Source organism: Cryptomeria japonica, chromosome 5, assembly GCF_030272615.1.
Source record: "Cryptomeria japonica chromosome 5, Sugi_1.0, whole genome shotgun sequence".
In the NCBI taxonomy this organism is placed as follows: domain Eukaryota; kingdom Viridiplantae; phylum Streptophyta; class Pinopsida; order Cupressales; family Cupressaceae; genus Cryptomeria; species Cryptomeria japonica.
Window position 1 is genome coordinate 577,545,574 of NC_081409.1, and position 12,191 is coordinate 577,557,764.

The 12,191-nt window shown below is 36.1% G+C and overlaps 1 protein-coding gene across 1 annotated transcript; it reads right to left on the bottom strand.

The window, feature by feature from the left end:
- Positions 1–9,915: 9,915 nt before the first annotated feature.
- LOC131036782 (peroxidase 64) lies at positions 9,916–11,921 on the bottom strand. Its single transcript, XM_057968771.2, has 4 exons — positions 11,636–11,921; positions 11,365–11,553; positions 10,544–10,701; positions 9,916–10,459 (listed from the first exon to the last, which is right to left on the bottom strand). The coding sequence occupies exons 1-4, from the start codon at positions 11,879–11,881 to the stop codon at positions 10,054–10,056; spliced, it is 999 nt and encodes a 332-aa protein (XP_057824754.2). The 5' UTR covers positions 11,882–11,921; the 3' UTR covers positions 9,916–10,053.
- Positions 11,922–12,191: the final 270 nt, after the last annotated feature.

A 12,191-nucleotide genomic window follows, 5' to 3' on the forward strand; every position in this document is an offset into this window, starting at 1 on the left:
TGACCTAAAGGCAAACCCCCAATCCCAACCCATTTTCATCTCTTTTATGTGTGTAAGTTGTAGGTGTGAAACTTTACTTTCAGATTTGGGCTTCATTTGTAGAGGCGGAAAAACCCTTTTTGTTTCACGGATTTTTCGGAGGACCGTGTACATTTATGCCACTGTTTGGACAAATTTTCCTCAAATATGCAAGGCGAATTTGTCTCAACATATCACTACCAGATCCAGGCACACAAATTCATCCCATATTCCCATTTCAAGTTATAATCAATTCTTTGTCTCTTTTTCACTACATAATTCAATCTACCATCTTCGTGTGGAGAGATTGAATATAGTGAATTATCCTCTCATCTTCCTCATGTAACATGGTGAAACTCTCATCTCTCTTTGATGGAAAGGGTATTTTTCCTCTTGATCTATCATTCACCATATTCCCACCATTATAGGTAGGATGCAACCAAGAGGCATAGAAGGGAGGGAGAATGTTATTGCAAGGAATTAGCACCCAAATGAGGAATAAACCCAATGATAACACAAAATACAAGGTAGTTTCACTTTCCTCGGGGTCAGTATGTTGTATGATAACTCATGTATATCATGTATATATATGCATATAATAATCTTCATTCCCCAAAGAAGGACACTACCTTAGAAGACAGTGAAGAGAGGATGTCTTTTGAGTCAACATGAAAGAGACCAAGTAAATATCTCAATGCTTTGCATTGTCCCCAAGTAGACATTAAGGTAACAATAGAAGAATAGGGAGATACATAGAATAATGGTCACAAAAGAAAGGAGAGAGAGAAGATCTATAGTACTAATATTGCTAATCTAACACAACATCCACCTCTCAATCTTGCTGATCACTATTTTGAGAAGGCGAGCAACATGCTAGAGGAGCAACATCGAGCACAATAGATGGAGCTATCACAAGATTCAAACAAGGACTATGCTCATGTTGTAAGTCCCTTTGTTTGATTCTAGGAGCTAGGATTAAGGTTTGTGAAAATTCAGTTGATAAATGCTTGTCCCCATCAACATATTCATACTCGCTATCAAAAGAATCAGGAGTTAAAGTGCCAATATGAATAACATTTTCACCCATTTGTTCATCAAAGTTTAGAGAAAGAGGAGCAATAACATGAATAGGAGTAAAACCATCACATATTTTGTGCAACTTATGATTTGAAGATGTTGGTTGAATATCTTTCTTAGGAGAAAAGAGAATCATGTCAATTGTTGGAGTCTAAGGAGATTGAATATTTTGAGGGATAGCTTCACAAGCTCAAACACGGCGTCTTCGTCAGTGTTCTCTCACACAATGATTCCATTGAGTCTTAATGGAAGGCTGAGAAGGAGAAGGAACACAGGAACATGTAGGAATGTTTCTCTCCTTGATAGTTGAAGGTTTAGGTTGAGGTCTTTTAGGTTGAACAAGAGGAGAGGCATGCCTCTTCTCTTGATAAGAAGAAGGAGATGGAACTATGCCATAGAAAGGAGGAATATTAGGTGTAGGAAGGAGACCATGTCCATCATGAGGAGGAGGTACAAGTCTAACCTTAGGAAGAATATTGTTGTTCTCCTTAAGAGAAGGTAAAGTCACATCCTTAGGTATAGGTTGACGATCTTCCTTAGGAGGGAGAAGTTCTATCCATGAGGGAAAGAACCTCATGTTGAAGAATAAGAGGAATGTCAAGTGTTGGGGATCTAGGTTGACTTATGGATAAAATCATATCATTCTTCCCTTTTTGATAAGATTGAAAAAGAGCATCGCTCCATGATGGAAGAGATTGAAATTGTTTAGGCCAAAAGAGATCAATAGGAACACGAGGGCTTCTTTCGGATGGATGAAATAAGCTATGGTTCACGGTTATGATTTCTCCATTGTGAGGAAATTTCAGACACTTGTGGATTGGAAAAGCAATAGCCTTCATGGAAGATAGCCAAAGGTAGCCCAACTTCACTCGGAATTTCTCAGAAGAGGGTATGATAACAAAGTCAACATCCATGGATTTAGTATGAACTTGAACAAGAAGGTTGATAGAGCCAATTGTTAGACACAATGCACTACTGAGAGGGCGTGAATAAGTGGCTCTCAAACTATTTCCCTTTAAATGACTTATGTGAGTATACCGGTTATTATATCTAGCTCAGAATAGACTTACCAGTTAGTGGGGAGACCAACACAAATGCAATCACTTAAGGGGACATCACATAACACTAGCATATACAAGGAAAAACCTCAGTGAGCAATGTTGCTGGAGTCTACTACTCCAATCTAGCCTCACAATGAAAAATCTGTTACAATGTCTAGGGCACCAACCCAAGGAGCTACAACCCCTGATTTCAGACACCAACCCAAGGAGCTACAACCCCTAATTTAGGGCACCAACCCGAGGAGCTACAAACCTTGATTAAGAGCACCAACCTAAGGAGCACCAACTTCTAACTTGTTTATGGGCTACAAACTTAAAGGAGCTACAATCCCTACACCGAGCTACAACTCAGTGATCACAATGAAAACTTCAATTACAAAAGTAGTTGTCTTGCTACAAGTGAATCTTGTAACGATTTCATTTACCTTACTCTGCCGGTAAGATACCTTCTTTGCTACACCGACACACTTCTCCTACTACTCTACTGCCAACAAATGCTACCAGTACACCTCTCCTCTTCTTCTTCTTTGCTTGATCTCTTGCTCACAGCTTTGCACTTTACTGATGCTATACTTTACTAGTTTTGTATCTGCCTTCTCTGTAGCTTTCTTCTCTACTGCTCTGCAGGTATGGACACTACCAGTTTGGCTCTTCTACCAGTTAAACAATTCAACCAAGTTCACCCTCACACTCAATCTCTTCTCAGATATGCTTTGTGCACTTGACTAATTTTCTCTCACATGTAGAAGGAATATACTTCGTAGCAGCATTATATTTTTCTATTCAACAACAACTTAACTATGTCTTTGGCCTACATATTTATAGCCTGGTTTTCTTGCCAAAATCCTTGCCAAAATCTAGGCGGTTAGGGTTTCCTCATCATCCTTGAGGCAAGCCAAATCCAATCAGATCTTGCCCGATCTGATCTCCCAGATAACCACTTGTACACCTCTGGCATTAACGCACCTTCCTAATCACGCCTTCTATCTTTGGCAATCTGCTTCCAATCTGTTAGCACATCTCAGTCAATCACCATAAATGGCTTAGTTGTTTCCTTTGCCAACTCCGATTTGCACAATCAATCTATCCTGGAGCTTAAGCTTCATAGTCACCATTAATGTTGGACCAATCACAACTACCTCTTTGACACTAGATATCACTATCCTGTGCATATTCACCATCTCTACTCCACGTGGCATCACAGTCGATATCCTTCTCATCACACTACTCTGTCGGTTTACCTTGGTCCCCAACTACACACATAGCCAGTATGCCCATACCGGTTCACTAACCCTACCGACACTAACCACCTTGTTAGTTGTCCTTCTTGTCATGACCTTTTCTAATATGCCAATGTAACCCTTGTGTCTGCACTTCACCACTCTGCTGGTGTCTCACACTCTACGATTACCTCACCATGTCTACACTGTGTTGAACTGCTAGTTGAACACTCAAATTGGTCTTCAAACATGTCAATCCAAAACATACACATTCTCATCACATAGGAGTCTTTTGCACTTGCACCTTGTCCATATTACTGGTGGGATTTCATACTGGTAACCACTCTTGATGACACCATGTCATCAACCTTCAATGAACTATATCTTTATTAGGTGAGAACCTTATCTTCCTTTTCTATTCTCTAATGTTTCACAGGTTGACATAACATGTCAACTATCACCAATGCAGATTCTGGTAAATGTGTCTGTTGGTGGGTAACATACTTTCCTTCTTGCCAGTGAGACACATTGATATAACCAAGTCATCACACTCCAACTATTTTGCATCAACCTACCTTCAGTATCTTGGTATCCCATGTATATTCCTGCTGACTCACCAGCATTCTTCTCCATCAAACTAGTTCTCCTCTCATCTGGTTTGTCAAGATAACAAACACACCATCTCAACTCCTTATTCTCCCACTTGTACAACCAGTCTCTATATTCAATCACCTGCCTTTCTTAGGGAATCATTCTGTCATACAAGTGTGACTTTACTAAGGGGAGGATTTATCATCCACATGACATATGTCATCTTGCACACAAAGGGAACATACTTTGTCAACCTATCACCAGCCTGGGAGAGCTTCTCCATCTGGTGGGAGATCTGCTAGTTATCCTTACACTAGCAATCCGGTGGCTTGCTCATACTTCTCCTTCTCCTTCGGTTTTGATGTGAACCAGACAATATTCTGCCATTTCACCATAATGAATGCTCATCATGCAATCTCTTTATCCCAGTTGTATGCAACACCATATCAACAACCCTTTTTCAGAGTGGTCATGTTACTGCACATCAATTATACCGGTACAAGTCGGTTCTTCCTTTTGCATGAAGATGGTCACCTGGTTGTCACCAATGACAACATATCAGCTCTTCTCCCATATTGGTCCATCTTCTATTTCTATTGACATCACACTCTAATACCAACAACCCCTTGTTCACTAGTTGACATCAATGTCAATGATATTAATAACATCCTATACCGGTTGATATCAATGACAACACAATTCCAACAATCTCCCCCTTTGGCATTGATGTCAACACATTTGTATCTGGTATACTACAGTATCTATCTCCCCCTTTGACAACAATAGAAAAGGGCATTGTCAGGATAATATTCCTCCTTGTATCTACCGAGCACTGATAGGAATCTTTCTCCCCTTGTTACCGAGTGCATCTCCCCCTTTGAATATTATGTACAACATCATCTCAAATATCAACACTTGAGATAGAAAGCTCAGGTACCAAACAACCCTTAACAGCTAATGCAGGTCTATCTCCTTCTTTGAGCATCTACTTTTGTGTTCATTATATCTGATATCAATCTGAGGATATAGCTCTGAACCCCCTGAACCACAGTTCTCTTGTCTTCATTTCTCATCTACCAGATTCCAAAATGGTACTCACCTCAATACCTGTGACATCTATCATCATGACCATAATGCCAACTGCCAGGTCACATATCCAACCTATTGACCCATTAAGATGTATGCACATAAGATTAGCTACCAGACCACCATAAGTCATTCAGGTCCTTTTCAATATCATCTGAGACATAACCTTGTCCATCCAGGCTATCAGAGTTATTGCAATGATCCGTCAAGTCATTGACTTACATAACCTGCAACACTTATCAACATCTGTGTCGGCAACATGCTGAACATATCGGTCTCTTGTCTCTACTGGGACACTTTCCCTTTTTACATTTATTTCCCGGTTCCAATTTCCCCTGCTACAAGTCATTTCTTCTGTAGCAGTAAACCATCTTCCATGATTAGTCAGGGTAACTACACATACTGCCATTATATTTTATTCCTCTTACCGGTAGCAACTTGTTCATCTCCTTATCCATATTCAACTAAGGGGTGAATGATCTAGTCAATATGTAACTCCCCCTGAGTCTTGCATCTCCTGTAAACCATAGGATATATCACTTGTGCATTAAATGCACAATGTCGGTCCATGGTCTTATTTTCCTACTTCTTCCTCCATGTCTTCTTGGTCTCTCTTTTCTTCCCCTTTTCAGTCTGGGGAGCAGGTTTCTTCTTTTCCTACTGATTGATCCTTACACTTGTGGATTTTCCATTACAGTAAGAAGTAGTGCTATAGTAGCACACAACATCCATCCCAACCTCATGATTGGGGAATCTTGTAACATGCTGGTTTTCTCTTCCTTTTATGATCATGTCATTTTGGCTGGTTACTAGTTTCCTTGAATTTCTTGATTTTGTGGGAACATTTCTCCTCTTATTCCAAGTCGATCTATGTTGCTCATGTCCCCTGTAATTGCTCTCATATTGAGCATGATTGATCTTCCAATTGCCATAGGACTGCAAGTTCTTCCTCCTGCAATCATAACTTTTATGGCTGGGTCTATTGCAGTTATAACATATAACATTTTCAAATTGCAGTTCATTGCTTCCAAATTGTAGTCTGAATCTTGTTGTAAGTCAGTGAGACTTCCCTGAGGTTTGTAGCCTTTCAGGTTATTATACCTTAAGGTGTGAGCTCTAGGCAGTGTGCATGAATGCTAGTGCATTCCCCATTGTAATTATTTTCACATACTACTGTAGAGTATCATCTTATTGTGTGTAGGTTCCCACCATGGTTTTTCCCTTAATTGGGTTTTCTACATCAAAATCTTGGTGTTGTGTGTTGTGCTATCAATTTGCTTATCTTTCTTGTTGCTGTAGTTTATCAGGTTTGCATTTGTGGTTGAATTTGTTGTTTCGGTGTAAGCTGATTCACCCCCCTCCCCCCCCCCCGTCTCAGTTTTCTTTCATTGTTGTTGCCAACAATACCTACCATTCATAGATACTAGGTAAACAATATAAAATAATATTATTTACTTATCCCCACAAATTAAACAATAGAATAATAGGGTAGGTAAGAAATATAATATTTAATCAACCCAATAGGTAAATGGGAAATAATAATAACAAACAACCATTAATAAAATAAACCATGGGCACTATTAAGCATAAAATCCCAATAAAAAAATAACCAATGGTAATATAAATAAATACCCGAATTAATATTAATGCCTCAACTATATAAATAGATAATAATTCCAAGAGACTCAATTAATAAAATAATTAAACAATATTTAATAATAAATATTCAGTAAACACTTAAATAAATGAGTAAATATTAGTAAATTACCTAATAAATAATTAAATATCAAACTATACTTTAATTTAATTTATTTAAACTGCATGAATCAATTATTAATTTAATTTATTATTATAAATTATATGAGTCAATTAATTAATTAATTAATTAATAATTAAATAGCCAATAATCACAATACCTCAAGACAATCCAACTAGGTGCAATACAAAATACAACATGATGCTATATGACAACAACTCAAGATACTAGACTAACAAGGATATCAACTTCAACCTAGAGTATAGAATGGGATTTCATGTCACCTCCGATCAACTTGCCATTGGGATGAAGACATGCTCAAGTCTGTGAAGTCAGCTGGATTCAATGTCTAGTACTTGCAAACCTCTCACCACAAATACACGTACAAGAAAATATACCATAACATATATCATGAAATAGATAGATAAGTGAAGGGGAATCACAATCTCATATCGTGTTCATGAGTGAGTGGTATGATATCATCCCTATCACAAACACAGTAGAAGACAATCACGACAATCAAGAACTATCATGATACCATCATATCCAATATAATCATGAAATATGGTTACTACAAGGTAAGGTACCATTGAATCATCATAAAGTAGACTAAGCTATATTAATATAATCTATTGATGCACAAAAGACCTTCTATATGGATGATATAATTTGAGCTAAAATAATCATAAAATAATAGAAAAAATTTATTGTGTAGAGAAATATTTGGTCGCATATAAAAAGTATTAATACTTGTGATTTCAATTTTATGAATTGCTCTCCTCAAAATTAAGTATTTGAAATCTAGACATCATAATCTATTATAGTTTTAATTTAATAAAAATAAAATTGAAAAGAAAGACAACAACCATATTGCTAAAGCTTATATTTCTCTTCTTTAGATTAAATTGTAGTTGAACATTCAAGACGAATGGTTTGGTTTATAAGCTTAAAAGAAAAGAAAAATTATGGGTTTTAAAATTAAAATTTTATGAAATGTATACCTACTCAATAGCATTTTACCCATTCCAAAAATAAATAGATACATGATGTGGATAAGAAAAAGTACCCATTTTAAAGTGGGTATCCATTTTAAAAGTCAAAATGGCTACCCATTCCATATTGGTAGGAGTTTAGGTTCAAGGGTTTGACCCCAAGTAAGTACCCATTTTTAAGAAAATGGGTATCCATTGTTTTTAGAAGTTTTTCAAGCTCACCATTTTACCTAAAAGAGGACCCATTAGCATTCCCTTCCCCCAAAAAAATTCTTAATTCTTGATTCTTGTTGGCCTTTTACCCTAAACACATTTTGTTTGAAGGATTTAAACATTATGTTTAATATAATATTACACAAGTGGTAAACCTAAACCCTAATCCCTTATAGTTATTCATATGAAATAGTTATAGGTTTAGTGTATTAATGATGAATTTAGTCCATTATTTTGTAAAATATATGGTCCTCTATATTTATTCTTTATCATTACCTTAACCTTAATAACTTTCATGTTTGAAATTGGAAGACTATACTTAAAAGAGACATTGCTTAAGTATTAAGGTTGTTTCTTAATCATTGATTGGTATTTATTTATATAGTAGGGTCTAGGTATATGTGGGATTCTATTTGATTATTTACTTAATAAGTGGCACACTTAAAGCCTAAGCCATAATATATTAGTTTGTTGCATAATATCAATTTGAAGACATTAGCAATTCATACATTTTGATATGTGGTAAGTAAGCTTAAACCCCAGTCCCATTTTATGATTAATCATTGGTTCAAATAGTTTCTAGTCCTTGAACATAATTACCTTTTGGGAATCCAAACATTTTTTCCCTTGATACCAAATTGTTTTAAAGTACACATCATCTAAAAATCTAAAAATCTAACATCTTGGAGTATCCTTTCTAAATTTATTTCTTTTAGAAGAAGAAAGGGTATACATTTGCCTAGAGTATTTAACAACCATAGCCTAGCACATTAGGCTGAACCTTGAAGATTTTTCTATTTGATAGTCATGCGTGTGACATCCTAACACCCTAAACCTCACTTGCTACATATTTTCCTATCCTTTTAGAATTTTAGACTATCTCCTACTGTGGTGTCAATTTTATTTTTTCAGATTCTTTCACCTTCTTGAAAGTATTAACATAAAACAATTATGAGGATTAGGCTTGTTCAAATAGACCCTACATATGTGTTATTAACTATTTCATGAATTTTTGTAATTTTTTAGAATTCATGCAAGGAAACACACTATTAGAAAAATGGAGTATGAGTACAAGTGTTACTATTGCTTCTAACATTTCTCTTTATAGATTGAGATAGGAGACACAAACATGGGTCTTGCAAATGTAAAGAAAATCATTAAAATATATAACAAAGGGGGATAGAAAAACTAATCTAGGCTAGTACATGGATCAAAGACAATTGATGTAGGCAGTAGTATTCCTAATATACTTGTACCATATTGAATTGGTTCCTAGATTTTGTATAATATTATGATGTAAGATAGATGAGTTTTTTTAATCCATGCATTAGACCATATTAGATATCAATATTTAGATCATAGAGGAGGCCATTATCCTATATTTTTATGGCTCAATATAATGAAGTAAACATGTGTCGACTAGGTTTTCCTTCATGTATTGACTAGCATGCAATTGTACCTTGATCACAATATCACTTATCCCTATAAATTTATCCTCACCCATAAATATGGTATTTTTTATTCCAGTTTACGTATGTAAGTGCAAAATTTTCCTAGATCATGTTCACTTTTATAAATTTAAAATCATGCTAGCATTTTCATTAGTTATTATAAGTTGACTAAAGCATACATTATTATAATATACACATTAGAGTGGTGTATTTAAGGACAAGTACCATTTAAGATTGATCTAGGAGTTTGAGAAGAATCTATTGAATACTTGTAAAATTCAATTGCAAAAGAATTAAATGATTACATGAACATTGCATCACCATCATTATAAAAATACATTATATACTTAATTAATAATCTTGACAATGATTTGTGATTATTAAATTAATTTATTTAAAAATTTGATTAAAGAAAACATAACCCTCATATTTTCACAAATTTTGAGAAACTTTTCTAAACATTGCTAGTTATTAAATAGATTCATAGTACATACATAACTGTAATCAGATTTTGACTAAGAAAGACTAAGTTATATTTAAGCTACGAATAACTAGTTCAATTCTATGCAAAAGTTCAAATCTGCATATTTAATTGAACTTTCGGCAGTTGAGCCTCACTTCCTCTGATCCTTGTCCGGGGATGCTACTCATCTTTACCATGGATTTGACGAAGTCACGGTAGAAAAGAAGGCGACTGGCGGCATACTGGTGAGCCAACTGCTTTGTTCCGCCATCAGTATAGAGCGCAGCATCAGAAGAGAACAGCCCCTTCCCCGCCACCACGTTCTTGTAATATTGGTTGTCAAACCGAGTTGCAGTGGAATCCAATAACGCTCCTGCGTTCTTTTGCGTGTTTCCAACCGGGCATGCCTTCCTCAATGTCTCAGCAAAGGTTGGGTGCAAACTCGGATCTACCTCCTGTGTGTTGCTAAAGTTGTGAATTCTATTGCGAAACGAAGAGCAATGAGAGAAGCCTAAAGTATGACCCCCTGCAGTGGAACGAAACAATAATTAAAATCTCTAATAAATTTTAAGATGGAGAAGATATGTAAGTGAGGCATGAAGTGTTGTGCCTGAGAGTGCTACGAGATCATGCGCTGAGAGTCCTCTTTGAGAAAAACTCTGAAGAAGCTGTGAAATGTTGAAGGTCGGCGCAGGCAAGGCTGTGGTGTCTTTGGCCCTCGATACTTTCCCATCCTTTCGCCCCAAAGGAACTTCCCAATCCGGGCCTCCTGCCTACAGCCACATCCAAGGACAATGTCCAAAGATATTTTACAAATGTAGAAAGATATGGTAATAGGATTTTTAATCTCTATTTAAAATCTGAGAATTATTTTCATGTCAAAATATTAATATTTAATAATAAATGTAATATTTTAAAATCAAATAGCATGTAAAAGGGTTGTAATTCAATTAATTGATCATAATGGTAAGATGATTGTATGTGATATAAAAGCCATTGATCAAGATTAAGGTTTTTAAAGTACGTTCAATAAAATCTAATTATTGGAAGATTTGAATGAAATAGATTCTCTGCATGTATCTTTTTAACTAAGATGATCGTATAATGAAGTATATGTCAAACATGTATGTAAATAAATATTTTAACTTTGATGAAAAATAAATTCTACAAATATATCTCCCAAACATTTTTATTTATATTAATTGATATTTTCACTACTTTAAATAAATATACTTAAAATATCTATATTAATAATAATTAACATTTAAAAATAATATAAATGAGAAAGACAACACTAACACTAGAAAGATATCTCCTCACACTTTTTATCATAGATATATTTAAATATTTATACTTATAATTAACATTTAAGAATGATATAATCACTGTATTTAAAATCTCTATAGCAATAATAATTAGCATCTGATATGACTGACCAAGATAATAGCGTCTCTAGCAGTCAAGGCGAGGATGTCAGCGCAGGAAACGGTAGCAGGACACGCAGACTCCAATTTCGCTTTAGCATTGTCGATTACAAAGAAAGCGTGCAGAGACAAATTTGGCGGGCCGTCTTTTTCCGCCTTAATTCTTCCGCTCGAATCGATCAGAACTGATCCATCGCAGCCCTGCAAGACACACGTATTGTGTTAAGCTTTTCATTTTTAAAATGCAGAAGAAAAATATATGGTAAAGCGAGCCTTTGACTACCCGGACGAAACAATCATGAAAATGCAGCCGAAGAAGCGCTGCAGCGACGGTGTTGTCAGACTGAAATGCCACCCGAACGGCGTCTCTGACGATTGTCTGCACATTGGGACAGCTCGTTTGATAGTATTCCGACTGCAACCCCACACAAGCCATCACCTGCACCATTACTAATATTCCTTTCATCACAGCCATTTGAAAGCGATTCCTTATGGATTTCTTTGACGAGTGCCCCAGTCCACAGTCCATAGTCCACACCTGATCTATCTCTATTGTTTCCGCTCCTCGAGGCACTTCCTTGCTCATATTCCATCACGGGCGACTTATATAAAGAAATTGGCATCAAATCTGCTTGATTGAAAAGCAATCGGAAGAGCATGTCGTTAGCTCTAATAATAAGGCCTACCCGTCCGCCATTGCACTACAAGCTCACTCAGATTCCTCTCCATTATTACGATTTATTGTGTGTTTTGCAAGTCAAGAAAACTCCTACGTTGCCAGACGCGTTTGTCGTGTTATTCCCGTGGGAATACTTCCATCCCGCCGTGGGAAACGAAGG